General features: G+C 35.6%; 2 protein-coding genes across 2 annotated transcripts; one reads left to right on the top strand and one right to left on the bottom strand.

Moving 5' to 3' along the window:
* Positions 1 to 129: 129 nt before the first annotated feature.
* On the bottom strand, positions 130 to 12,549 carry ddx23 (DEAD (Asp-Glu-Ala-Asp) box polypeptide 23). The gene is made up of 17 exons (XM_051096304.1): positions 12,412 to 12,549; positions 11,691 to 11,872; positions 11,490 to 11,603; positions 10,008 to 10,101; positions 9,858 to 9,923; positions 9,640 to 9,778; positions 9,339 to 9,472; positions 6,262 to 6,374; positions 5,890 to 6,033; positions 4,397 to 4,622; positions 4,092 to 4,237; positions 3,818 to 3,995; positions 1,581 to 1,823; positions 1,323 to 1,474; positions 1,117 to 1,225; positions 850 to 1,024; positions 130 to 745 (listed from the first exon to the last, which is right to left on the bottom strand). Exons 2-17 carry the CDS (start codon positions 11,870 to 11,872, stop codon positions 522 to 524), a joined length of 2,439 nt encoding a protein of 812 aa, XP_050952261.1. The 5' UTR covers positions 12,412 to 12,549; the 3' UTR covers positions 130 to 521.
* Positions 11,829 to 27,861, top strand: birc7 (baculoviral IAP repeat containing 7). Its single transcript, XM_051096313.1, has 8 exons — positions 11,829 to 11,894; positions 14,076 to 14,645; positions 17,295 to 17,394; positions 20,924 to 21,005; positions 21,092 to 21,131; positions 23,255 to 23,467; positions 26,723 to 26,776; positions 26,969 to 27,861. Exons 2-8 carry the CDS (start codon positions 14,081 to 14,083, stop codon positions 27,169 to 27,171), a joined length of 1,257 nt encoding a protein of 418 aa, XP_050952270.1. The 5' UTR covers positions 11,829 to 11,894; positions 14,076 to 14,080; the 3' UTR covers positions 27,172 to 27,861.

The following is a 27,861-nucleotide window of genomic DNA, read 5'->3' as shown; positions in this document are numbered from 1 at the left end:
GTGAGTAAATTATCTGTAGATTTTTGTTCTGGAAGTGGACTTCAAGTAACTGCAGAACAGATTATTGTAAAAGACTTTGACACTCATATACATATAATCAAATGAATTTCAAACGACAAACTACTCAGTCTAAAGGACTTTATTATTTATCCACAGAGTGAAAGAACAGTTTTACTCATCCTTTGACTGAAATGGAGTATCTACAGATGCATTCATGAATTGGTATTTTTACACAATTTAAAAATCAAACACAGTTACATGTAATGTGTAAAAAAGAAAAGCTGTGTGCCGTTCTAAAATTTCATGTTTGACTAACTGTCCATCTTAGGATGTCAAAGGAGAAAATGACTTCTCTCTACTACAGATTTCTACACTTGTCATTGGTTTATCTGCCAGAAAACTGATCCCTTGGTTTACTGGTGGTCTCTTATGAACTTGGTTGCAAAAAATCTGGTGAGAAGAAACGGCACACTCACAAGATGTACAACAAAAAAACAAACAACATGTGTAAATGGTTCAGCTCAAGCAAAGATGGTCTCCTCTCTCCTCTTCTTGGTAAGGATGGTGCCGGGCTTGTGCTGGGCGTCTGGGTGATTGGCCAGCTCGGGCGGACAGGTAGACACAGGACTTTCTAAGATGGCCTGTTTCAGGTCGTAGAACACAGAAGAGTCTTCTTTGGTCAGGAAAGTCATCGCCACACCACTCTTTCCAGCACGACCCGTTCGGCCAATACGATGGATATAGTCTGAGAAAAGAAGTAAAGTTAAAGATTAATCCTCAAAAATAGGAATGGAAAACAGTAAGTCCCTTGATATAATATATAAATGACAAAGATGATGTTGGACTCACCCTCAATGTTCTTGGCCATGTCGTAGTTGATGACCATGGAGACGTCCTGGATGTCGATACCTCTGCCTGCCACATCTGTGGCCACCAGGATGTCCTTAGCTCCAGCCTTTAGGTTGGACAGAGCGAACTCTCTCTGTTCCTGACCTTTACCACCGTGGAGCGTACAAGCATTGTACTGCAGGACAGAGTAAAAGAAAGATTGAGAGTTAATGACTGAAATCTGTTTCTAGATTTCATCACAGACATTAATAAACACTGTGTACTCACTCCAATCTTCTCCAAAGACTTAGCCAGCACATCACAACCCTTCTTCTGGTTAACGAAGATGATGATGGGCGGCTCGAAGCCACTTGCCAAAACGTCCAGCAGCTTCTTCCTGTTTACCACACGAGAACGTTTGCAAAAAATGGTAAGTCAATTTGACAACAACTTTTATTTGAATATGATTGGTTACAGTTAATGTGCACTCTGACCTCTTTTCACCCTCGGACATGAGGATGACCTTCTGTTCCACCCTCTCGTGAGGTTTGCCTGCAGAGCCGATGTACACCACTGCAGGCCTTCGGAGGTAACTTCTGGCCAAACGCTCCACCGCAGGAGGCATAGTGGCCGTAAACATGACCGTCTGAACAAACATGAGAGGAGGAGGAATTTAAAGGAGCAAAACTAAATGTGATTTCATTTATAGTCAGGTATTTCCTTTATAATTCCTAGCTCATGATATCTGTTACCTGTCTGTATTTGTGTTTGCCCGATTCAAAGTTCTGCATCATTTTTTCAGGGTCCTCCGCATCATCTGTGTCTGGCTTCTGATTGGTTACAGGAATGTACTCCAGAATCTTCTGGACGTCGGGTTCAAAGCCCATGTCAATCATTCTGTCGGCTTCGTCTAGTACCACATACGTGCATCTGCTCAGGACAAGGTATCGGTTTTCCAACACGTCGATCAAACGACCGGGTGTGGCTATGACAATCTGAGAATAAAGAGGAAAACACATTAGATATACCTATATATATATATATATATATATATATACAATTATAGACACCAACCAGTGTCCAATCAATAATTTAGAAAATATAGCTGCAAGCAGTGACTATTGGGGTGCAAGCACTTTAAGACATTAAGCACATACAAAAAAAGACATTATTTAGCAAGCCTCTAACCACCTAAATCAAGTACTTAAAAAAAGCATTTCTGGCAAATCCAGGTAATTTAATATAGAAATATTGTTTTTTTTTTTTATGTTTATGATTGTTGTAGCACTAGCTGTGGTCAGATCTCCTTAAAACTTTGCATGCTTGTTTAGAATCACTTGTCACATGTGCTCACCAGATTTTGTGACGTTTTGAGTTTTCCTTTAGGCTTTATAAGATTTTGGGTAAATTTGGACAAGCCCCTTTTCTAAACGACCCTATTATAGCTTCCCAAATGGTAAATTTCAACATTTTTTGATAATTATTAGCCTAGAGAGTCCAGAGAAGTTTTTTCCAGATTGAGCGAAAAACCTTGGACTAGTTCGCAAATGTACAATTGTTTAAAGGGGTCATCGGATGCCCATTTTCCATAAGTTGATATGATTTTTTAGGGTTTTAATGAAAGGTCTATAACATACTTTGGTTAAAATTTCTCAATGGTAGTGTATATAACACCTTTTTTACCTTGTCAAAATCAGCTCTGCAAAAATCATCCTGTTGTGGTCGAGGCTGCTTTAAATGTTAATGAGCTCTGCTCGCTCCGCCCCTCTCTTCTCTCTGTGGAGTGATGAGCCTGTTTACTTTAGCCGCATTTAGCTGCTAAACTTGCTAACTAGCACGTTATTAGGAAAGGCGATCGCAAAGATTAATAATTCTGCTGTAAGTGAAGCTGGATCACGAATGATTTGTGTGAACACAGACGGATATATGTAGATCAGGAGGCACATTCCATTCACAAACAAACAATCCACTGCATCTTCAGCAGCTCAGATGTCAGGGGTAAATGATGACCACTATGTTCATTATTACATCCAGCAACACAACACCTCAATCGCAGGTATTCTTGTCTAACTTACATCCCTGCTCCAGCTTTGAAACAATGGAGGTCGGACTGTTACAGCTGACAGGTCTGAGGTAAGACGCTCATGTCAATCAACTATTGTGGGAGCGGCCTCTGTGGGTGTGACGCAACAACGACAGGCATCTGAGAATGGCTAGATGGCTCAGATCAGCCTCTGTTAACCTTGTCTAATAGGTGCTTCAACTTTATCATTGTTTTGATGTTTTTTTGAGATGTACAAATATCTTTATAGACACTTGTGGCTCTTTGAACCATGACCGTGCACAGTGGTTTTCATGTTGTTTGGACAAATGGTTGCGTAGTTATAGCCATTTATGTTTTTCCCCTCTTATAGCACCACCAAGTGGCCAAGCCCTGCAATTTTTTTCCTGTGACCTCAGATCGAGCTCTTACATAGGTGTTCTGAGCTTGGCAAAGATATCTCATTCTCTTCAGGAGCTATAGGGATTTTACTAAAAGTGGCCCTGCCCCTTTGGAACAACAAGTCAAAAGTTTTTTTTTTTTTTGTTGATAATTATTGGTAATCACTCTCCAGAGAATCTTTCTGCACTGGTTTGGTTCTGATCAGGCAAAAAACTTAGGACTAGTTCGCAAAAGTATTTTTTTCAAAAAGAATACCCGAAATCAGCAGGCTCATGCTTCAATTTGAGGAATGCGTTGTGTCCGTGAGCAAAGGATTCCAACGACATAAGACACTTGAGAGGTTTTCGAGTTTTGTGATTTCATACTTTTGATCGCTGTGGCGCCCCCCGTCAGGCCGAATGGGGCAAGCCTTGTTGATGTTGTAGGCGTTTCTTGTGGTTTGATCAACACGATCAGTTTCACGTGAAGATCACTGATCCTTGGCCATTCTAACAATTACAATAGGGGTTCAAGCGCGTAATATAGAAGAAGGGATTTTACTCTCACCTCACAACCCATCCTGAGTCTAAACCCTTGATCCTCTCTGGATATTCCACCGATCACAGCCACTGTCCGGATTCCCAGCGGTTTGCCAAATTTAATTGTTTCCTCCTCTATCTGCTGTGCCAGCTCACGAGTGGGGGCCAGAATGATGGCATAAGGTCCCTGATCAGAGTCCTCGATCCTACAGTCACAAACACATACAGAGTTTCCACATTTAATCTGATTCTACAGAACAGGTTGGCATATAAAAGTGTGACAAATAAAAGTGAGCTTTCACCTGTCAATCTTAGGTAGAGTGGTGATCCAGACCAATAATGGAATGAGGAAGGCGGCGGTTTTACCGCTACCAGTCTCGGCCACACCAATGATGTCACGGTTCTGTAAACCAATAGGAATGGCCTGCCTCTGGATAGGTGTGGGATCCTGACAAAGAATAAAAATGTATAGAATAAAACATTTTTAATATACTCAAAACCTTTAAATGGATGCCATATGCAACTTAGCCATTTTAAACACTTACAAACTACCTAAATCTGTTTAATCATGTCAACTGAGAAGCACACCAAACAAAAACACACTGACCTTATATCCACACTTCTCGATGACCTCCAGAATGTGTGGCGGCAGTGAATACTCCTTCCAGTTGCGGATGGGGTTGGGAATCTTTCCTCCTTTGGTCGTGATGCTGTAGTCCTCTCTGAAGATTCTCCAGTCTCTGTCTGTCATCTCATCCATCTTCTTCTGAGACCAGTGCCGGTCGTCCCAGCGCTGCTTGGCCTCCTTCTTTCGGACCTTCTTCAGCCTCAGTCTGTGAAACGCAGAAACATTGAATAGCATATCCATTAAAACTATAAAAAATGTGATTGTGCTAATTATGCATACATACAAACATTTTTCTCTTATGCTCACCAAAGTTTCAGTAAAAACAATAAGAGTGTGAAATTATTACAATTTTAAAATGAGCATTTTTTTATTTGAATACATTTTAACATGTAATTTATTCCTGTGATGTAAATTTCAATTTTCAGCATCATTATTAGTCTTTTGTGTCACATGATCCATCAGAAATCATTCTAATATGCTGATTTGGTGCACAAGAAATACCATCAATGTTGAAAATAGTTGCTTTAAATATACACTACCAGTCAAAAGTTTTTGAAGTTTTTTTTCTTGTTTTAAGTTCTTCTCTTTTTTTCCAAGCCTGCATTTCTTTGATCCAAAGTACAGCAAAAACAATTTTGAAATATTTTTACTATGTAAAATAACTGTTTTCTATTTGAATATAATTTAACATGCAATTTATTCCTGTGATTTTAAAGTGCATTTTAAGCATCATTAGTCCAGTCACATGATTCTTCAGAAATCGTTCTACTATCCTGATTTGCTGCTCAACAGCATTAATCTGAAATAGAAATCCTTAACATTATAAATGTCTTTATCATCACTTTTGATCAATTTAAAGCATCCTTACTAAATAAAAGTATTAATTTCTATAATTCACTATAATGTAATTTCTATGTTACAAAAGCTTTTCATTTCAGACAAAAGCTGATCTTTGGCTCTTTCTATTCAAAGAATCTTGAAGAAAAATGTACTCAGCTGTTTTAAATATTGATGATAATAATAATAATAATAATAAATGTTTCTTGAGCAGCAAATCAGCATATTAGAATGATTACTGAAGGATCATGTGACACTGAAGACTGGAGTAATGATGCTGAAAATTCAGCTTTGATCACAGGAATAAATTACATTTTAAAACGTTTTCAAATAGTAAGCAGTTCTTTTAAATAGTAAAAATATTTCAAAAATGTACTGTTTTTGCTGTACTTTGGATTAAATAAATGCAGCCTTGGTGAGCAGAAGAATCTTACAGTTCAAAAACTTTTGACTGGTAGTGCAGAAAAATATATATATTTAAAAATCTTGGTAATATTATAAATGTCTTTACTGTCATTTTTAACCAATTTATTGCATCCTTACTGAACAAAAAAAACAAAATGTATTGACCCTAAACACTTGAATGGTAGTATACATACAATCTATCAATATCAAATGCAGTGTGTGGGACTTACTCCTCTTGCTCCTTCTCTTCAAGGGTCCGTCTCTTCTCCATCAAGTCTCCGTAGAATCGAGACTGATCTCTCTTCTGCTGCTTAAGGTCAATGCCGGCAATGAAGCCTCGGCCGTACAGCTGAACCTGATGCTTTTCTTTATAGCTAAACACATAAAAAAAAGTCAAACCTGTGTTTTAGTGCTGTTAAGTAACGCTTTAGCTCCTATATCATATATACTATATAAATATGTACAATCCAACTGGCTAAACATTTGCAGACCTAACAAGGGTGACCTAAATGCAATGCAGTAAAATACACAAAATAATCTGGACTTTTATGTGCAAATAGCAAAGCAGCGCAGTTATTTATGGTGTCTCATGAGATGCTCACATTGGATTGTAGTCAGTTGATGTGTCTTCAGACGCATCCCACTCAAAGACAAACTTCCTGTCATTTAGATGGCGTGTACGCCGCCGTTTCTTCATCCCGCCAAGATAGCGCTCCTGAAGAGAAAATAAATACGTTTTTGGTTCACCATTCATCAAAAAGACACATAACCACCCGACACACTTCAATGCACAGCATGGACAGCCGTAAAAATAAATGGAAAGATGATTATTCTGCTGGCAGAAACTACATCTGCAAATTAATTTCATAGATTTTTCTGCAGCCAAGATTTCCTTTGCTTACTCCCAAAGGGATATTTAGAAACTTCTACGTCTTAATGCTTTTTGTAATATTATTGGAAAAACGTTTTACAAGAAAATGCTGTTTTAGTCTTTTTGCTTCAAAATTTCACTTTTAATTCAAAGTGTTTCTTAATACTGTTTGTTTTTAAATATTCGTGAAATTAGCAACTTCTGCATAAAAATGGTTTCAAAGCAAATCCAATACCAATTTTTCTGTAATTTATTAGGGCTGGGTAAAAAAATATTGATATCTCAATTTTAATCGATTTTCATTTTTAGGAAACAATATTGATTCTTAAGTCCCAAGAATCGATTAGTCCAGCCTGTTTTCAGTTAATGGATGGAACATCCAATATGAAACAAAGTCTCAGACTTCAAATAGAGAACACATCAGCAACACACGGCACTTTCAGACACGGACACTACAGTCTAGACTGGATAATAGTGAAGATAGATGATAAAATTTATATTGTACATTTAAAAACACATTACAATGGAGAAGCTTGCTGTGACATGAACTGCCATATCTGCTGTCATGACCGGAGTGGAGAACGGATCTAAAATGAAGCGCAATTTTATGCTTTTCAGCTTGAAACAACACAATGGTGAAAGCAGCTCAATAAAAACTTCAAAATCTGGCTTTGTCGTTTGTATTTATTATTAATTACAGATTCATAATTTCCGATCCACTTGAATTTGTAAGTGCTCACACTATGAATAACACGACTGGAAATGTAATTTAATCTGTGATATGACTCGTTGCGATCACTCTCCTTGTTCATAAAGCAACTCATCTGATTCACTGTTCAGCAGCTCTTTGTAAGAATTTGTGTATTTGTTCAATTTAAGTACAGCAAAACTTACTGTACTTCATCCCTTAAGAAAATTAGGGCGATATATATATATATATATATCATATCATATCATATACTGTATGATTAAATACATCAGCATTTCTCAACTACAGTCCTCACGTACCCTCGCTCTGCATATATTGCATGCCTCTCTTATTTAACCTGATTCAGATAACCAGCTAGTTCAAAGAGAGCTTCATGACTGAACCGATTAACATGGTCCCTACCCAATGTTCACTGCTTCCTACTCTCTAAGCAGTGGAAATCAGTTGAAGTTTATTTTCCTTAGGAATATTCATTCATGGATTTGCGCTACGCCATCAGCCTGTATCGTCTGCAAACACAGACGAAACTTACTAGAGAAGTGACATAATATACCTCTGTAAATAAATGCAATTTAAATTCATGTCTTCACACTTTAATGTTCGTTGAATGGAACATATCCACAAGTTTCCTACGCCCCATGAGGCCTTGCGTCAAAAGTGAGAGCGTCCTCCGGTTCAAAGTAAACAAGCGGGATGTGACACTCATTCATTCAACAGTTGACAGGAGTGACGGGCAAACGAAGCCTCGTGAAGCACCAAGACTTTCCTCTGACTGTTTCGGGAAAAGATTTAAAGCTTCAAGAGTGTCGAAAAACAGCGCGATCTGGTGGTTAGTAAAAAATAAAGCAGCCAAAAGACTAAAGCTCCGTCGGAAGATGCATTCACCACAATTTCCATAGATCGGTCCATGTTATATGCACAAATAAAAGCCTAACCATGTGTGTGTTTGTTGGTTGAATTTCTGACTATAAATTAATGTACCCACTGAATAGTGCCATTAATGTCAGTAAGAATATCAATATGACGTAATAGAAGAATAATGTACACATATATTAACTGCATATATATGACATATATTTAATTTTCCTAAAATAATTTGTGTTCTTCATATTACTTGTATGACTGGGTATTTAAAAATGTAATTATTATGTATTTCCCAGTGAAAATGTACTGGCAAAGTAAGATCTGGGGGTCGAACATTAGGACACGCAAAGTGAATCGCGCACATGACTGGACAGAAAGTGAGGCTTTTACGAAAGTGATTTCTACGTTAACAAGCATCGAATCGAGGCATGCCCTTTAACACAAGCTCTGATGTCTCGGTTCAAATGTCATTTCACTAGTTGACAGTCATTCTTTTAAGATCAAGATTTAGCGATCCAAACTTGCTAATGATGTGGGAACACAAATTCGAAAAGCATATGTTGCCCATAAGAATGTAATGGCATCTCTCACAAAGATGTGCATCTTTACAAAGTAAACAATGGTCCAAAAAAAAAAAACACTTAGCCTCTTCGCTAATTAGCATACAAATACCACTGGTATACTACGTCCGCCGCCTCACCAGAAGTTGTACCCACGTTCTTTTTTTACAGTAGCCCCCCCCCGGAAACTTGTGGATACGTTGTCTTCGAACTGTAATCAGGGCGATATATTTTGAGTTCGCAGGGCACTTACTTTTGAATAGAACAGACATCTGAGATACAGACAAAATGTGCAGAGCGGTGGTTTACTTACAAGATCAACTGGCTGAGATCAAGCTATAGTGTGTTTATTAGCATTAGTTGAGAGATTTTTGTTCCTTGAGAAAACTTGGCATGTACTGTACCTGAAATATATATATATAAAATAATTTATACTGAATTGAATCTGTAATCGAATCGCAAGCTTGTGAATGAGAATCTAATCGAATCCTGAAATTTGTGTCAAAACTCTATAATGTCATATTTCCATGTTTTTCCCTGTATGTTTGACAATAAATTAAATGCTTAACACTAATTTTAATTTTTTTTTAACAAATACTCTCTCAGTCAAGACGATGATCTAAATGAGTGGTTAGTATTTTCTCCAGTAAGTAAAGACAGTGTAGGACTCTTCACCTTTATGGCCTGCAGCTCTTTTCCTTTGTCTTTTTCTTCTCTAATCTTCTGTCTCCCATCATCTTCATCATTCCCATTATTTTCTCTTTCCATCCGCTCTCTTCTTTCCCGCCGTTCTCTTTCCTGAGGATCCTCTGCAATTAGATAAAATAAGAGAAGAAAAGAGAAGTTGATTTAGCCAACATTAACTAGCATATAGATTGCCTCAAAAATAATAGACAGACTAAAAGCAACAAAACTCAAGCAATTTTAAAACTATAATCGAGTTTCGATAGACCCTACTATCTGCCCTGCCTCTCACCTAGCATCTTCCTGCCGATGTCCTGAAATACTCTTCGTTTCTTCCTCTCCTCATCCAGTTGTCTGCGGCGTTCCTCTGCCACCTGCTCCCTTCGTTTGATGGCTTCAGCTTCTCGCTCTGCTTTAGACAAGAACTTGGGCTGCAACAGGAACACATGTTTAGAAAAAACAACAACAGTGGAATGCATCTGCATAATAATTAAAGTAAAATCTATTCACCTTAGATTCTGCCTCTTCTTCTGCTTTCTTCTTAGCAAGCAGCTCTTCAAGAGAGAGGGGCTGCACCTAAAACAGTGCAGAAACAAGAAACAGTGTCAGAAAAGTACACAGTATGCAACCTCCAAACTTGAAAGACTTCTAATAGAGTACCTTCTCTTTCTTCTTCTCATCTTCCTCCTCTTCTTCTTTCTTCAAATCCTTCTCCCTCTTTATTTTCAAATCCTTGGATTTGGGAGAAGTGCTCCTGGAAGGAAAAAGCAAACGGAGTATTAAAATCTCCATGAAATCAACATTGGTAATTGGTATTTTTTTAATGGAATATTGCAGTTTTTGAATTTATCTGTGCATCATTAATTTTTCTTTCTCTAATTTTTTTTTCCTCATTTGAGAAGCTGTTTCACTTGGATATATGTCACAAAACTTCCATGTCACATGATTTTAATACATTTATATATTATAGTTTTTATTTAAATACTTAAAACATCTCAATATACATACACAGTGCAATTCAATATAAGCAACTCTCTCAACAGTAAGGATTTTTCTCTTCCTGGTCCATTTGCTTAGATTTTTATTTACTGCTAGATTTTTTACTTTCACCAGCTCCACCACAATGAATTTAACATTTTTCAGCATCAGATTTTGCATGTTAGAAGCCTTGTTATAGTATCAATGTCATAATATTATGTTACCTTAGGTGTAAGATTAAAACATCAAATAGTTTTCCAAATAATTTGCAACAACATTGTCCAGTACATCACAAAACATGATCAAAAAGTGTATTGATATGATCAATAAACACAAAACCAGTCTTAAGTTGCACGAGTATATTTGTAGAAGTAGCCAACAATACATTGTATGGGTAAAAATTATTGATTTATTAATGCCAAAAAATAGGGCTGTCAACGATTAATCGTGATTAATCGCATACAAAATAAAAGTTTGAGTTTGCCTAATATATGTGTGTGTACTGTGTATAATTATTATGTATATATAAATACAAACACATTTATGTATATATTTAAGAAATATTTACAAGTATATATATTTATTATAATTTTTATAATTTTATATTACATATAAATAAAATCATTTTGTATATTAATAACATATTTCTCATATATATATATATACACATTAATTTGTGTATATTTATATATACATAATAATTACACACAGTACACACACATATATTAGGCAAACTTAAACTTTTATTTTGTATGCGATTAATTGCGATTAATCGTTGACAGCCCTACCAAAAAATCATTAGGATATTAAGTAAAGATCATGTTCCAGGAATATATTTTGTAAATTACCTACTACAATTATATCAAAATGTAATTTTTGATTAGTAGTATGCATTGCTAAGAACTTCATGTGGACAACTTTATAAGCAATTTTATCAGTATTTAGATTTTTTTGCACCCTCAGATTCCAGATTTTCAAATAGTTGTATCTCGGCCAAATATTGTCCTATACTAACAAACCATACATCAATGGAAAGCTTACTTATTAATTATTATTTTAAGAATTTCAACTAAAAAAAACCTGACTCTTATGACTGGTTTTGTGGTGACAAAGTACTGTTGTCATCTGTAAAATTCACCCCAAAAAGGAAAGCATGATTCAAACCTTGATTTCTTGGACCGGTCTTTGTCCCGTCTGTCCCTGTCTCTTTCTCTGTCTTTGCGGCTCCTGTCTCTGTCCTTGTCTCTCTCTCTTTCTTTATCTTTTTGACGCCGATCTCTACACACAGAGAAGATGCATTCAAGGGTTAGAGTACAAATACATTATATCACTGATATGAAAAGAACAATATATGACGCTACACACCGCTCAGGAGATTTGGATCTGCTGCGGGAACGCTTGCGTTCACGGGATCGATGCCGTTTGCGTTCTCTGCCAGGAGATCCTTTCCGATCACGATCCCTGGAGCGAGAACGACTGCGCTTACGAGACTCCCGCTCCTTCCCTGCGGTGTCCAGATCCTTCTTATCAGTGGAGTCACCCGCCATCTGGAAAGAGGGAGAAAGCAAGGTCAGATGCATTACGTTGATTGTTGACACTTTTTGTTTATGTTTACACCAAGGCCTTTTATAAGTATAAGATTAACTGGCTTGTATCATACGCACTTACATTTTAGAGATCTTTTTGCTTCCCAAAACTGTGCAACATTTATTTATCAGGATTTAACAGATTATTATATAGACTTACTGAACAGGAAATCATTTTGTTTTGTTTTAGGAAAAATATTTAGTCACATTTTAGTCCAATTGTTATCATTAAACACAGCTAAATAATGTAGCTAGAACAATACATGTGCAATAATATCCAGCCGCGGGATGATGTAGCAATGTGATGTTTTAATTACACTGATTGCACATGTGTTTTAATATCGTTAAACTGCACAGTGAGCACAGCAATGGCCTGCTCGCTCCAATAAACAAACTCTTTAGAAACCAGAAACTTACTGTAACGAGTAAAACCAAGTTATTAAGAAAACACTCAACTGGACTGCAATTAAAAACAGAAGAAATTTCATGCATTTACTTGCCTTTAAATCTCAAAATCAAGTCCCTTGCGAACGAAGCCTGTGCGTTTCACTGAGCCGCCATTACGTTTGTCGTCAACATATGACGAACTTCCTGTGAGGGATTGTGGGAAATGTAGTCTACAGACCACCGTATTATTGATAATACTAATAAAAATAAATATATTATTATAAAAATAAATTTTAAATATTATTAATCAAACAGAATTTATCAAAAACAATCTAAAAAAAACTATTATTGATAATAATAATAATAATAATAATTATTATTATTATTATTATTGTTTTTTCAAATTAACTAGGCACTGTTTTTTTTATATATAAAAAGTAGTTGGAAGTAGTTTGTTAACAGTGCTTGGCTGATTACTTTGTGAAAGGTTTATGGGAAATGTAGGTTTAATCAAAAATATTTTATTTATTTTTTTATTTATTTTATTGTTTATTTATTTATTTATTATTATTTGGTTTTTTTATATTAGCTAGACACTGTTTTTGTAAAAAAAATGTAGGTTTAATCAAAATAATAAAAAAACTACACTATAATATAATAATAATTATTATCATTATTATTATTATATTTTTTGATTAATTTGCTTTTTTAATTAGCTAGGCACCGTTTTTTGTTTACAAAAAAGAAGTTGGAAGTATTTGATGTTAACAGTGCTTGACTGATTACTCTGGATGACTGAAAGGTTTATGGGAAATATAGGCTTAATCAAAAAGAATTTATCAAAAATAATCTAAAAAAACGATATTATTGATAATGATAACAACAGCAACAATAATAATAATAATAATAATAGTTTTAATTAACAAGGCACCGTTTTTTGTAAAAAAAAATAAATAAAAAAATAAAATAATAATAATAATAATAATAATAATAAAATAAAAAGCTAAAAGCTATGAAAAAATATATAAATATATAAATGGAGGACCAAAGTACTCAAAATGAAATAATTACTAAAATAAAACAAAAAAAACTATGTAGCAGTTTATTCTGAAATAATTATATTATTATTAAATTATTAAAAAATAATTCAATACATGAATAAATACATAATAATTATAGAATTAATAAATAATTAATTCAATTATTAAATAAATAAATACATTTATTTGGTAAAATTCCACGAATACACAACCTTTGTTGTTCAAAATATTTCACAATATCCTTTCACACGCTACTGCTGTGTATAAATCTTGTAAATCGTGCTTTGGAAATATATGATTCGTCATGGACGTAAATTCAGCTTATTATTACGCAAAACGGCTTTTTGAAAAAGCACATTTTATTATGAAAAGGATATTTAAACACAGCAGTGCTGTGTAAAAGAGGAAATATTAAAAAATTAAAGTTGTGTTTTCATGGAATGTTTTAGTAATTATGTAATTATTTAGAAATAAATGGTACATTTGTTGTTTTATTTAATTCAATTAATTCATTGTTTCATTTCGAGTACTTTGGTCCTCCACAAATAACTATATAAAATATAAGTATGTATATGCGATAGGTTTGCTCATGTGAAAAGTAGAGAAAATCACCGTGAAAGGCGTCTATTGTATAAATGCTATTCAGGGTTTGGCCACAGCGCAGATCATTTTAACAACTGCCTATTCTGGAAATGTGTGCGCTTTAGTAAACGCTGCTCTGTTACTGTCAATAATAGGCTATATGGCCAGCGGAGGGGGGGCTGAAGCACACTTGAACAGTCCACTATGGAAGGGCAGCAGGATGAGGGGAGATCGTGGACATGAGAGCGAGAGGAGCACGCCAATGGAGGCGGGGGTTCGACTCGGGATGCGGAGTGAGGAGGAAAGACTCCAGACTTTCCAAAACTGGCCCAGAGACGCGCCCGTGAGCCCTGCGGAACTGGCCCGGGCTGGATTTCACTATCTGGGGTACGGTGACACGGTGCAGTGCTTCTGCTGCTTTGGGATCCTGAGGCACTGGGTTCATGGAGATACTCCGCGGGGGGAGCATGAGAGGCACTTCCCCACGTGCGGCTTAATGATGGGCAGGGATGTGGGCAATGTCCCGCTGGGTTCGTCTGACTCTGTGGACGGGCAGCTCTTGAGTCAACTGCAGCGGCTGACCGTGGACGAGCAGGTGTTGTCCGGGCAGGCGGTGTATCCGGAGATGGAGTCGGAGGACAACAGGCTGTCCACCTACCACAACTGGCCCACGGGAGCATCAGTGCAGGCCGAGGCACTGGCGCGAGCTGGCTTCTTCTACACGGGTAAAGCAAGGATATTTCAATTATTGGGAGCAAAGCAAAGTACTTAAAATGAAATTCCAAACGAAATTATAATCGGGGGTTTAGGTGGTTTACATTCGGCGAGGAAACGAAACTTTCTTGCTTCTGTTTTGTGCGCTCTCAGTCACGCGCCCGGCAGTCACGCGCACTGTGAATGAGCGGAATGAACGAGAGAAGCCGCGAGCACAGCGCTGTCCAGCGTGTGCCTCTTATTATTCTGATATGCATTCAGAAATTGCATATCACTTGCAGTCCGTGACTTTTTTGTCTGTTCATAATTTACAAAATGCACATAATAAGTGAGTACATCATAAATCCATTTTCCAAACCGTGTTTTTCGCTTATCCTTCTGAATCACTAATAAGTTTTTATATTCGGACTATTTTAGGTTCTGGTAGTGCGTAGTAGCTCAGTACCTGCGTGACTCGTCATAAACATAAACAGAGAGAAGTAGCTCCGGCTACAATGTTCTTCCGCAAGACGCATGCAGTTCTGTTTATTAACCGTTAGAGCGCCAAAAATTAGGGCCTGCAGCTTTAATTAAAGAACAATACAATTATATAAATTAATATAAAACGTCACCTTTATTTATGAAAACATTCTACTTTTTTTGACCACTTTAAATTGAGGCTATCCACCTTTTTCTTCCGGTAAGAGTGGGCGTGGCCATTTGTAAATTCTATGGGTGTGACTTCCGGTCTCAGCGTCCAGCTATTTTTAGCTGTACAAAACAGCTTATTTTACCGCTTGATATTGCAAATTGGTGTGTCTTACCATATTATTTTAATGTATTACCTTAACTATGAGCACAGTGGTTTGTAGTGCAAACAGTTTTACCATTTACGGCACGTTGTTATTCTTCCTGTTATTTCCCTATAGACCATTTCGCTGGATGTAAACATACTGGTCCCGATACACTTCCTGTTTCTTTTTTTTACTTTACACAAACATCACAAAAAATACAACCAACATAACATTTGACTGGATGAAAATGTTACATTAGCACCTTTACGATGTATTTGTGTATGTGATTTAAAAAAAAAAAAAAAAAAAACAGGAAGCACTTCTGGACCAGTGTTGTTTACATCTAGCGAAATGGTCTATAGTGAATAATAAACCAGAAGTCTCACCTATAAGCTTACTTCTGTGTTAAAGAAAAAGGTGGATTACTGATGAAAAAATTAACTTGGAACTTTCTAAAAAGTGATTAGAAATTACTTTTGATATGCATATATTCTGCACTGTATCTGTTAATTATAATGTGTTATTTAGAAGATGTTAATAATGGGCGGATCGATCCTGAAGTATGGATACTTTCGTTGTTGTATCGAAAGGATCGATCCTCACATAAAAATATTGATTCTAAAGTGCATTTTTAACCATTAATTTTATTTATTTAGCAAGAAATTTGGTGCATAAAATAAGCCTCTACGAGGAACAATAGACTATTAGCTATAGACCATTATTATAATTATTGTGTAGGATAGAACTATTTCTCCTGCTCATCAAATGCTGAAAGACAGAACCAATCAATCACAGATAGCGTTCGCTGCTGACACTTTACAGTGCTTGTTAAAGTAGAGCAACAGAAGCAGCTATTTTCAACATCGATAGTAATGAGAAATTATGTTTCTTAAGTAGCAAATTATATTAGAATGATTTCTGAAGAATCATATGACACTGAAGAATAATGATGCTGAAAATTCAGCTTTGATCACAGATGCTTTTTAAATGACATTTTTCAAAATATCAAAATAGAAAATAGTTATTTTAATTGTTATATTTCCCAATATTGCTGTTTTTACTGTATTTTTGTTCAAATAAGTGCAGCCTTGGCTAGCATAGTTAAAGACACATTACAAAATCATACTGACCTCAAACTTTGAACAGTGTAGTGTACATTAAATATTTATTTAATTAGTTAACTATTTGTGCTAAAGTTTAACCTTTAGGGGTACAACAGTCTGGCAGCCATGTACAAAAAATAACCATGGTTTTACTACAGTAACCACAGTTTTCCACATATTTGTGGTAAACTGCAGTAACAACAAATTTACCATAGCTCTTTTTCAGCTTGCTTCCTTTTACCACCATTAACACTACAGGTTATTATTTTAACCATAATATTTGTAGCAAAAACCATGGTAACAATAATTAATAATAATAATTATTATTATTATTATACATTTTAGTACTTATGTAACACCATGGTTGTTTTTCATCAGGTACCCTCAAAAATACACCTTTCTACCTTATCTACCCTTAATGCGTGTGTACTTGTATAGTACTAGTATGCTTTCTGACTTTTAGGGAAGGGTGCACCTTTGAGGTTACTGCCCCAGTAAAGAGCTAAAATACAATTTTAGTACATTGTATTTCTGACAGTGTACACAAAAAAAGGGCTTATGAAATGTTTAAAACACATGACTTTCAAATATAATGTTAAAGTGAGTATAATTACAAATTTTATTCTTTTAATAATTTAAAAGATCAGTTTAGCTTAGAGGTATCGGTATCAGTATCGGTATCGGTATTGATATCGATGATACCGGGGCCTGAAAATATCGGTATCGGATCGAAAATAAAATAAGAGGCATTGTCCATCCCTATTAATAAGTGTCTGTTTCTTAGGTCATGGTGACAATGTAAAGTGTTTCTTCTGCGACGGTGGTCTGAGGAACTGGGAACCAGGAGATGACCCCTGGCAGGAACACGCCAAATGGTTTCCACAGTGAGTTTATGTTTCTACCTTAAAGCAACTGTATGTATGTTTTTTGGACCCTGAAATATCGGTTTCAAAGTCCTCCTGTTGGTACACTGATTTCGAATAAGGAGTGCACATGGCTTCTGTTTCTTTCCCATGCTCCTCTACAAATGTCTGTTCTGGGAGTAAGTTTAATTAGCGGGGACGAAATTCCACGAAAATGACGGATTGCTTTACGAAAGCAACACACTTACACGTGCAGCTATCCTAAGGTTATTTCTGCCATGGGTTAAATAAAATGGTAATGGCGATTTTATCTAACAATGCAGTCATTTCCCCTCACAATTCCTAGGAAAAAAAAAAAAAAAAAAAAAAAAAGGTAATTATAATTGTATCTCACAATTCCATCTTTTCCCTACAGCTGCAGTAAGTAACTAACAATAAATTATATTTTCTACCTATTAGATGTGTTTTATTAATGTCTACACCTGCCGTAACTCTAAACCTACCCCTTACAATAATGCAAAATTCAGTCTTTCCCCCTCACAGTTCTGAGGGAAAACAGTCAGAATTGCGACATATGGACTCGCAAAAAGAGAAAAATCAGAATTGCGAGATGAAAAGGGAGAGAGAGGGGACAGTTGCAACAAGGTGCAGTTGCAACATGGCTTATTTCTTCAGTCAGGAATGAACTACAGTGATGATATTCTTACTGCACATGGTCAAATAACCCCTCATCCTTCCTGGAACAAATCAGCCACATGTAATCATTCCTTCTACAAAAAATACTTTTCATGATAAAAAGTTTTTTTTTTTTTTAGCCTCTAATAGAAATAGATAGCATGTTTCACAGATATTGCATAAAGCTATGTACCAGGTTTTATCACAGCTGTTGCTACTGTCCCAACATGCTGTCATTTACCACAACATTGATGTAAAAGCTTGCCATAACATTACATAATATTACATAATTGTAATTTTATGGATTAATAAAGAGCCCCTTTCAATAGTTAGGTATATCTCGTTTTTTATTTCAGTAAATGGGTTGAAAATCAGTTTGAGTCAAAGTTGGAGTAATTTCCTTCACTCTCACCCTCTCTTTGTCAGACACAAACACTTACTTATAAAGTCAGTTGCATCAAATGTCTAATTTGAATTTGAAAAGTAAGACTGATTACCACCTGGTTAACTGCTAGTTGGTCAAATTAGTTTATAAGACAGTCTTAACATAGTGGCTATGTTTATTCAACTGGCCCTAGTTGAATAAACTTTCACAGAAGTTAACAGACTTAGGCTATTATTTAATTTCAGTGTCTTTTGATGAAATTATTATTTTGTAGTTCAAATGTATTGTAATAATTAACCAAAACATAGTTGTTTCTTGCTAAAAAATAATTATTCTGTCATTGACTGAAATCATAGTTGTTTCTTTTCTAGTCTTGAAAAGTAGTGCTTTGAAGCATGATGACTTAGTTTATTCTCAAGAAGAAGAAGAAGAAAAGAAAAGGTAATAAACAATTAGTATGGGCGTTATCCACAAACAAAACTTTAAGCATCAATTGAAACCTTACATCTGCTGGCGTCTTCCACAGTTCCACGAGCTCATCCATGTCATTTACTAGGGACGCGATATTTAAACAATATTTAGTGACACTCCTTCACCAGCAGGTGTCACTATATTGACAAATAATGGCTCAAACACTGTCGGTCCCCACCCCTGTCCAGTTGGTGGCGAGTGCGCTCCAGTGTGGCTGCAGAGCAGGGGATCCAGAACAAAAACGAAACTGTCACAAACGTTTAGTGTTGGGGAAAGTTACTTTTAAAAGTAATGAATTACAATATTGAGTTACTCCCTAAAAAAGTAACTAATTACGTTACTTAGTTACTTTTTTATGGAAAGTAATGCGTTACTTTACTTTTGCATTACTTTATAAATCTGGACAGGGCTTGCTTGTTTGTTTTTAATATAAAAAGTTCTATTTTTGGCAAATGTAAAAGCCTTTTCACACCAAAAGCCTCAGGCTTTGAGAAAAGTAAATATTTAATTAAACATATTTAATTATTGCAGGTTTGCCTAATTTCTGAGTTGAATTTCACTGTTTTTATTCATTTTGAGGAATACTGAATCTGTTTTTTTTTTGTGTGAGTGAGATGAATTAATGCATGTTCACATTTATTGTATAACTAACATCTTACTCCCGATTTCTCTCAACATGGGGAAAGGAGAGCTTTTAATCAATAAATGGGGAGAAAAGTAACTGGCGTTACTTATTTGAAAAAACTTTTTCAAATATTTTCTTGTCAATTAAAAAGTAATGCGTCACTTTATTATTTACTAGTTAAAAGTAATAATATTAGTAACTTGTGTGTAATGCGTTACCCCCAACTTTGCGAATGTTTTCCTATGCGTTTGATTACGCATAGGCGAGTACACAGAAGCTACAACAATCTATCACACCACATTAAAGAGCGCCACAACGGTATTTATTGCTTGAATTTCCTAATGAAATCGACAGAATTTAAAATCTGAGACTTTGTTTCATATCAAAAGTAACACAAAGCCTAGAAGGAAGACAGTCTATGTACTGTTCATCCATCAGCTGAAAACAGCATACACTAAAAGATCGACTGTGATTTAAGAATCAATATTGGTTTATTAAAATGAAAATCTATTAAAATTGAGAAATGTATTTTTTTTAAACCCAGCGTATTTTGTTGTTTTTAAACACTACGTCTCGCCCTGTAGGTCTATGATTAAAAATGAAAATGTGAACAAAAATAAAAGCAATTAAATGTGTTATTCTAACTCAAATATGAAAATGACAATGACAGGTATTCTGATATTTACTATTCCTTGTTTTATACAGCCAGTTTAACTGATTGAAGACCCTGTCTGTGCACAAAAAAAAATAAAGAAATTGCTAAATGATTATTAAGGATAATTTTAATTACATTTTAATGAATGTTGCAACAGCCTGTGGACTGTTGCAGCCGTCCCCTCTTGTGGGTTCATTTGCAGCATTTGACTTTGTTTATTCAAGTATAAATTGTACATATATTATCATATGTATGCATGTTACAGCAGTGTGGGTTGCATCTTACTTTTTTCTTAGAATTTAGAGTTTATATCTCACAGTTCTGCTTATATTTCACAATTCTGACTTTATATCTACCATTTATGACTTTATATCTCACAATTATTATTTTTTCTTAGATCTGAGGGAACAAAAGTCTGACTTGTGAAATGAAAAAGTTGCAATTATTTAATTTTTTTTTCTTTTATCCCATGGTGGAAACAGCTTCCATATTATACACTGGTACATTTACTGGTATAATTCCACTCACTTAACAGTAGGGGGATCCAAAGTCACAAAATACACAAAAATACACAGTTGCATTGAAGATTTTTTTTATCCCACAATATAACAGCTAAGAACAATATAATGTAATCAATGAATACTAAAGACAAATCTAAATTGTTTAATACCAAATCTATGTTGTTTTAGTGTTTTTAGTGCATGTATGCTCATTATTAATATTGTTTGTGTTTCCAAAGATGTGAATATTTGCTTCAATCCAGAGGACGAGAATATGTGAGCAATATCCAGCGGTCTTACTTCAACATGAATGAGAGCGTGGTAAGCAATACAGTTACAGTTAATTTAGCAGCTAAGTATGTTTGCAAGATTGCTATAGATTTTAAATGTTTTTCTTTGTTTTAAAGGGTGGATCTCCGTCATCAACTGCAGGAAACATTACATCAGGTAAGGCAATCGAAACAACTTGTTTTAAAGGTGTAACACAGTGCAGGGGTTTTCATACATTTAAATAAGAGCTTCCAAATATGATGTTCCCATGCAAGGGGCTCCTCACAAAAAATATAAAGGCAGTTTGACATTTTTATGTATAGAACAATTAATTCTGTGTACAAAAGCATGCAAAAAATACAAATATATTTTAAATTAATTTCACATTTATTTGTAGATTAAAACTAGCTTCATTCAAAATAGAGCCATACAACTGGTAATGAATAAAAATAATAATTTTTCACAAAACTGTATACAAATTTGTTTCTTACTTCTGTTTAAATACATTTAGTAAAGTTATTTTATCTCAAATTTTCCTCTTAGTTCACAGGCCCCAATTTGAAAACCCCTGACTTTACATATTCCCTGCTATTCTTATGTCCTGTAAAATGTTCCATTGTTGTCGGTGCTTGTGTTATATGGATAAACAGACTCTTATGTGTGCTTATTCCACGGCTCTGTAGAATACTTGATTTTGATTGGTCACTCACAGCATTCAGCACTCAGATATTTCTGAATAATAACATTGTCTATGACAACACAGTATACAGTATACACAGTATTCTACATAGCTGTAATTGCGTTTTGTCTCTTAAACAATCACATAAACTCAGTATTTACTGTATTTATTTTAACGGCTTTAAAAAAGCTGTGTAATAAGCAGAAAATTTCAGGCAGCATTTTATGCTGCCATGCATTTTATGTTTCTCTGGAGTTGTTATAATTGTTCCAGCTCTCTCAACTTACTTTTCACCCAGGCAAAGGATCTTCTCTTCTTCCCTGTCCTCACTAACAATGATGATGATCAGTGTTACTCTAACTTTCAGTCTTGTCTTTTGCAGTTTTAAATTAATGTACGCTGCTGGGAAACAAACATACCTGTACTAATTCTTTGCCTTAATCACAGAATAAATTACCCGCAACAATATCTTGCTCTGCATAACAGTTCATACACACAAGCTCTATTTATACTTCTGCTTGTGAGGACCTAGAAATATTTTGTTGTTTTTAAATTAAGCAAATTACTACGCTCTTAAAGGAAAAGTCCACTTCCAAAACAAAGATTCACATATAATGTACTCACCCCCTTGTCATCCAAGATGTTCATGTCTTTCTTTCTTCAGTCGTAAAGAAATTATGTTTTTGAGGAAAACATTTCAGCATTTTTCTCCATATAATGGACTGCTACGGTGCCCTGAGTTTGAACTTCCAATATGCAGTTTAAATGCGGCTTCAATGCTTTTCCTCAAAAAACATAATTTCTTTACGACTGAAGAAAGAAAGACATGAACATCTTGGATGACAAGGGGGTGAGTACATTATATGTATGTATATTACATATAATTACATATAATATATATAACATTATATGTATTATATATATTTTGAAAGTGGACTTCTCCTTTAAAGAAACAGTTTACCCAAAAATGAACATTCGCTGAGAACATACTTATTCAAGATGTAAATGAGTTTGTTCCTTCATGTACACAGATTTGGAGAAATTTAGCATTACATTACTTGCTCACCCGCGAATCCTCTACAGTGAATGGGTGCCGTCAGAATGAGAATCCAAACAGCTGATAAAAACATCACAATAATCCACACCACTCCAGTCCATCAATTAATATCTTGTGAAAGGAAAAGCTGCATGTTTGAAAGAAAGAAATCCATCGTTAAGATGTCCAACCGTTGCTTCTGGCTAAAATACAGATCCTCTTTCCATAATATTGCTTTCTGCAGTGAAAACGCTGTTTGGACTTTCATTCTGACGGCACCCATTCACTGAGGATGGATCCACTGGTGAGCTGTAATGCTCAATTTCTCCATATTTGTCCACATGAAGAAACAAACACATCTACATCTTGGATGGCCTGAGGGTCAAGTAAACTTTAAGCAAAAATTTTTTTTGGGTGAACTAATGCTTTAAAGACTCCTTTGGCATTTTTAGATTTTAATTAAAACCCATTTGTCCCATTTATGGACCTTAGTGATGACTTTTCTAACTACGTGGCCATCACAAGTGAAGTGCACAGTCTCCCTTATGCATACACTCATGTTCCTGTGTGCTGTCCCGCTGGCAGAGGTGCTAGGTGGGCAGAACTCAGTGGCGGCAGCCATGTTGTCCCCTGTGGTGCAGGCGGTGCTGCAGATGGGTTTCCAGCACTCGCTAGTGGAGAGCCTGGTGCAGTCACGCTACCTGCTCACGGGCTCACACTACACCTCAGTCTCTGACCTGGTGACCGACGTCCTGCAGGCCGAAGAGGAGGAGAGGCAGACGGGGGAGCCCAGACCAGGTGTGGAGCACCTTCTGTTTCCAAATCTCTATCAATATAAAACAAATCTCAATTACATAACTCTATATTTACATTATTTAAATGGTGCTATTGACCATTGGATGATAATTAGGCTGAGGGGTAGACTTACAGGTACTGCATAAAGAACATCATTTTCACAACTTTCACATGTTTTATGAGGTTTTATTGTACTGATTTTTTTTTGTCTAAAAAGACATTTCATTAGCTGAACAATTTTTATGTTGTTAAACAACAGTACAATCCATTGAACATGCTGTACTTCTATCCCTCACAGCCTGTCAAAAATGCAATATGGTGCTACCCTGACTAGGTACAGAAGGAGACACTTAAAGAGATAAAATTAAAATTAGCCTAAAATTAAAAGTCAGTCATCATTTACTCTTCCTGGTGTTGTTATAATGTATCACACCCTTTTTTTTTTTAAACCACAAAAGGAAAAAAAAAGTGTCCTATTTACACTTGTCCATATAATGGCAACAAACTGCGACTCGGCTAACAGGGAATGTTCTCAGAATGTTCTGGTAAAGTTCTTTCCAGTAATGTTAATGCAATGTTTGTTTAACGTTATCTGGCTTTTAATAACATTATCAAAACTTTAGCACAGAAATATTATTTACACAACATTCCCATAAAGGGATAGTTTACCAAAAAATGAAAATTACCCCATGATTTACTCATCCTCATGCTGTCCTAGGTGTATATGACTTTCTTCTTTCAGACAAATACAATCAGAGTTCTATTAAAAATGTCCTGGCTCTTCCAAGTTTTATAATGGCAGTGAATGGGTGTTGAAATTTTAAACTTTTTGCCACATGACTCTGGGGGTAATAAAGGCCATCTGATGTGAATCGATGCATTTGTGTAAGAAAAATATAAATTTTTTAACTATTATCTCTAGTTTCCGCTAACTGTCATATGCGAGATCCGACAGATGTAGATGAACGTGGTGACGAATGCAGAAGTGCAGAGGAAAGAGCAAAACAAAACACCAGTCACAAATTACAAAACAAGGATTTGTAAAGAAGAATGTTCAAGGATTTTGATATAAGCCAAGTCCTTTGTCATCCACTGGAACACCACTCTCTCGTAAATGTGTGTAAAGCAGTTAGCAGAAGCTAGAGATTAGAGTTTATTTATGTTTTAAATATGGATATTTTTCTTTTTTTTGTGGTGTTTTTCCAATTTATTTCCACAGAACAGTGGAGATATGACAGGAAGTGAGTGGGAGAGAGAGAGTGGGGTTGGGATCGGGAAGGGTCCACGAGGCAGGATTCCAGCTCGGGACACCCGAGGTGCAACTGCTCCTTATGTCGGCACACTGCCCACAAGGCTATCAGCACTGAAATGGATTTTTTTTTTTACACAAATGCATCAATTCACTTCAGAAAGCCTTTACTAACCCCTAGAGTTGTGTGGAGTACTTTTTATGATGGATGGATGCACTTCATTGGGCTTCAAAATCTCAACACCCATTCACTGCCATTATAAAGCTTGGAAGAGCCGGGACATTTTTTTAATAACTCTGATTGTAATAGTCTGAAAGAAGAAAGTCATATACACCTAGGATGGCTTGATGGGGTAATTTCCATTTTTGGGTATAATGTCCTTTTAATTTAAGTTTATTAGTACTTACTAACTTTTAATAACTTAATGGGAACATTAGAAAAATGTTCATAGAACATATTTATGCTAGCTAAGAACCACCTTCAAACTTTTTTGAAGAAGGGGTTAAAAGGATGCCCATTATCCACAAGTTGATATGATTCATTGGGGTCTTAATGAGTCTATAACATACTTTGGTTAAAATTTCTTAGTGGTAGTGTAAAAAACACCCTTTTTACTTTGTCAAAATCAGCCCTTTTCAGAGCAAGCTGTTTTGTTGCATTTGCCTTTAAATGCTAATAAGCTCTGCTCACCCCGCCCCTCTCCTCTGTGGGCTGATGAGACGACCTGTTTACTTTAGTCACGTTTAGCCGCAAAACTTGCTAACTAGCACATTATTAGGAAATACGATTTGCAAAGATGCATAAAAACCCTGCTGTAGGTGAACAGTGTTGGGGGTAACTTGATTTACGTAATCAGATAACTTTTTTTAAGTAACTAGTAAAGTAACGCATTACTTTTTAAATTTACAGTAAAATATCTGAGTTAATTTTTTCTTGTGCATCACGATGAAATGAATGATTTGCGTGAACATGACACATTTAGGCAGATTGGGGAACGGCGCATTTCCTTCAAAAACGAAAGTAACATTAATGTTAATCTGCTGCATCTTCAGCAGCTCAGATATTGAGAGTTAATGATGATTGTTATGTTCATTATCACATCCAACAACAAAAACCTCAATCGCTCAATCAGAGACATTCTTGTCTTCCCCTGCACCGGAGTCGGAGTGTTTACAGCTCACTCAGGGCGGGTCTAAGGTAAGACGGCCATGTCAATCAACTATCGTGGGAGTGACCTTGGTCTGAGAATGGTGAGAATGGCTTGATTTAAAAAAGGAGATTTTACTTATAAAGTTTAAAAAATTACCACTGGGTGGATTTTTATCATAATAGGGTGGTTGTGTACACACACTGCCAACACACATTAATGTTCAAACATGTAAAAGTAAGTTTTGCATCTGATGACCCCTTTAAAAAAGGATGCAAATGTCTCATCAAAATACTTAATGCAACTTGTGCTGAGTATTTCAAATGTTCTGAAAGCATGCGATAGAGTTTAGATAAAAAAAAAATAACTGACCTTGGCAGTTTGTCATTTTATGGAGCTTTATTCCATGGAACACAACATTCAGTTTTTTTTGTGTTCCACAGAATAAATAACAGGCCAAGATTTGCATCAACATTTTTTGCATTCCACTGCACTATTTTTTGTATTTTTTCCACATTCCATATAAACAAGCAGTAGATGATTTAGTCTCTCTGCACCTCACTGCTTTTTCTGGCACATGAGTGACATGTTTTGAAGTTGCCATCAACAACATCAAAATAAAGTTTTAAATACACTCGAGACCCCGCATTCTTATCCTTCCTGTTTGGTCTTGCGTTTGTAGACGTGTTTTCTATGAGCACCCCCCTAAAATCTAAAATGATTTGAGTGTTAGTAAATAATGACAGACTTTTAATTTTTGTGTTTTAATGTCACCTATATTTTGAAAGCCATGTTGTTAATAAATAAAGTGATAATGTGTGCCATTCCCTCCTCTAACATGTGCATGGTTTGTTCCCTCAGAGACTGTGGAGAGGCAGAGAACGCCGAGAACGCAGGTCTCAGACAGGGAGAAAGGTCCATATTAACATGCTCTCATTCCACTTGTAATGTGTGTGTGTGTGTGTGTGTGTGTTTGGGTATATCTTAATCTTCTCTCCATCTAGTAGCCTCTGGGATGAAACAGATACAGAACATACTATCAGTCATCTCAACTGACCCAGACTGATCTGAAATGTCCTGACTTGTGTGTTTATGTGTGTTTTTCAGTGCGATCAAACCTGACTCCAGAGGAACAGCTGCGACAGCTTCAGGAAGAGAGGACCTGTAAGGTCTGTATGGACAAACTTGTCTCCATGGTCTTCATCCCCTGTGGCCATCTGGTCGTCTGCACCGACTGCGCAGCCAGTCTGCGCCACTGCCCCATATGCAGGGCAGTCATCCGGGGGAGTGTGCGAGCATTCATGTCCTAAAGCACACACACATACACATACATACACAACAACATACTGTTGCAAAACTGTGTAATTAGTAGGATTTATACTGTAGTAGGAATATATAGTGAAAAAAAATACTCAACAAATGTTATAAATAGCTTCCAAATCAGCAAAAGTGACCATATTGCTTGATACTTGGCTATACATTAAAGCTACAGGAGTCTAAAAGTCCACTTCGCATTCACACATTCAAAGTCTAATTATACACACACATATATATATATATATATATATATATATACATTTATCTTATAGCTATATAAGATTATTTATATCATTATTTATATATTTATATACTATTTTAGGGAGATGTTGCCACTAAAATTTCACAATGTCATTATACAAAAATGTTCATTAGTCACCTAAAAAAAGTACAGGATATTAATGACGTTATGTACAAAAAAATCATAAAAACTGTTAATTGTTAATTCCTGGAGATTTTAAATCTCAGATTTATTTATGTGGACTTTTGGACCTCACTGTACTTTAAATGTTTTGCATGCTTGTAAGTTTTGGACAAAACCAAATATGATTTTGTGAATTTTAAATCATATGCAATGATTTAAAACATATAAAATGAATTTCAGATGCAATTTACAAGAGGTCATATTGTATAATAATATTTTATTACTGTATTAACACATTGCACTTCTATTTTCATTAATA

The sequence above is a fragment of the Labeo rohita genome, chromosome 23 (genome assembly GCF_022985175.1).
Source record: "Labeo rohita strain BAU-BD-2019 chromosome 23, IGBB_LRoh.1.0, whole genome shotgun sequence".
Lineage (NCBI taxonomy): Eukaryota > Metazoa > Chordata > Actinopteri > Cypriniformes > Cyprinidae > Labeo > Labeo rohita.
The sequence above is the reverse complement of the archived record's forward strand: the minus strand, read 5'-3'. Positions and strand labels throughout refer to the sequence as shown.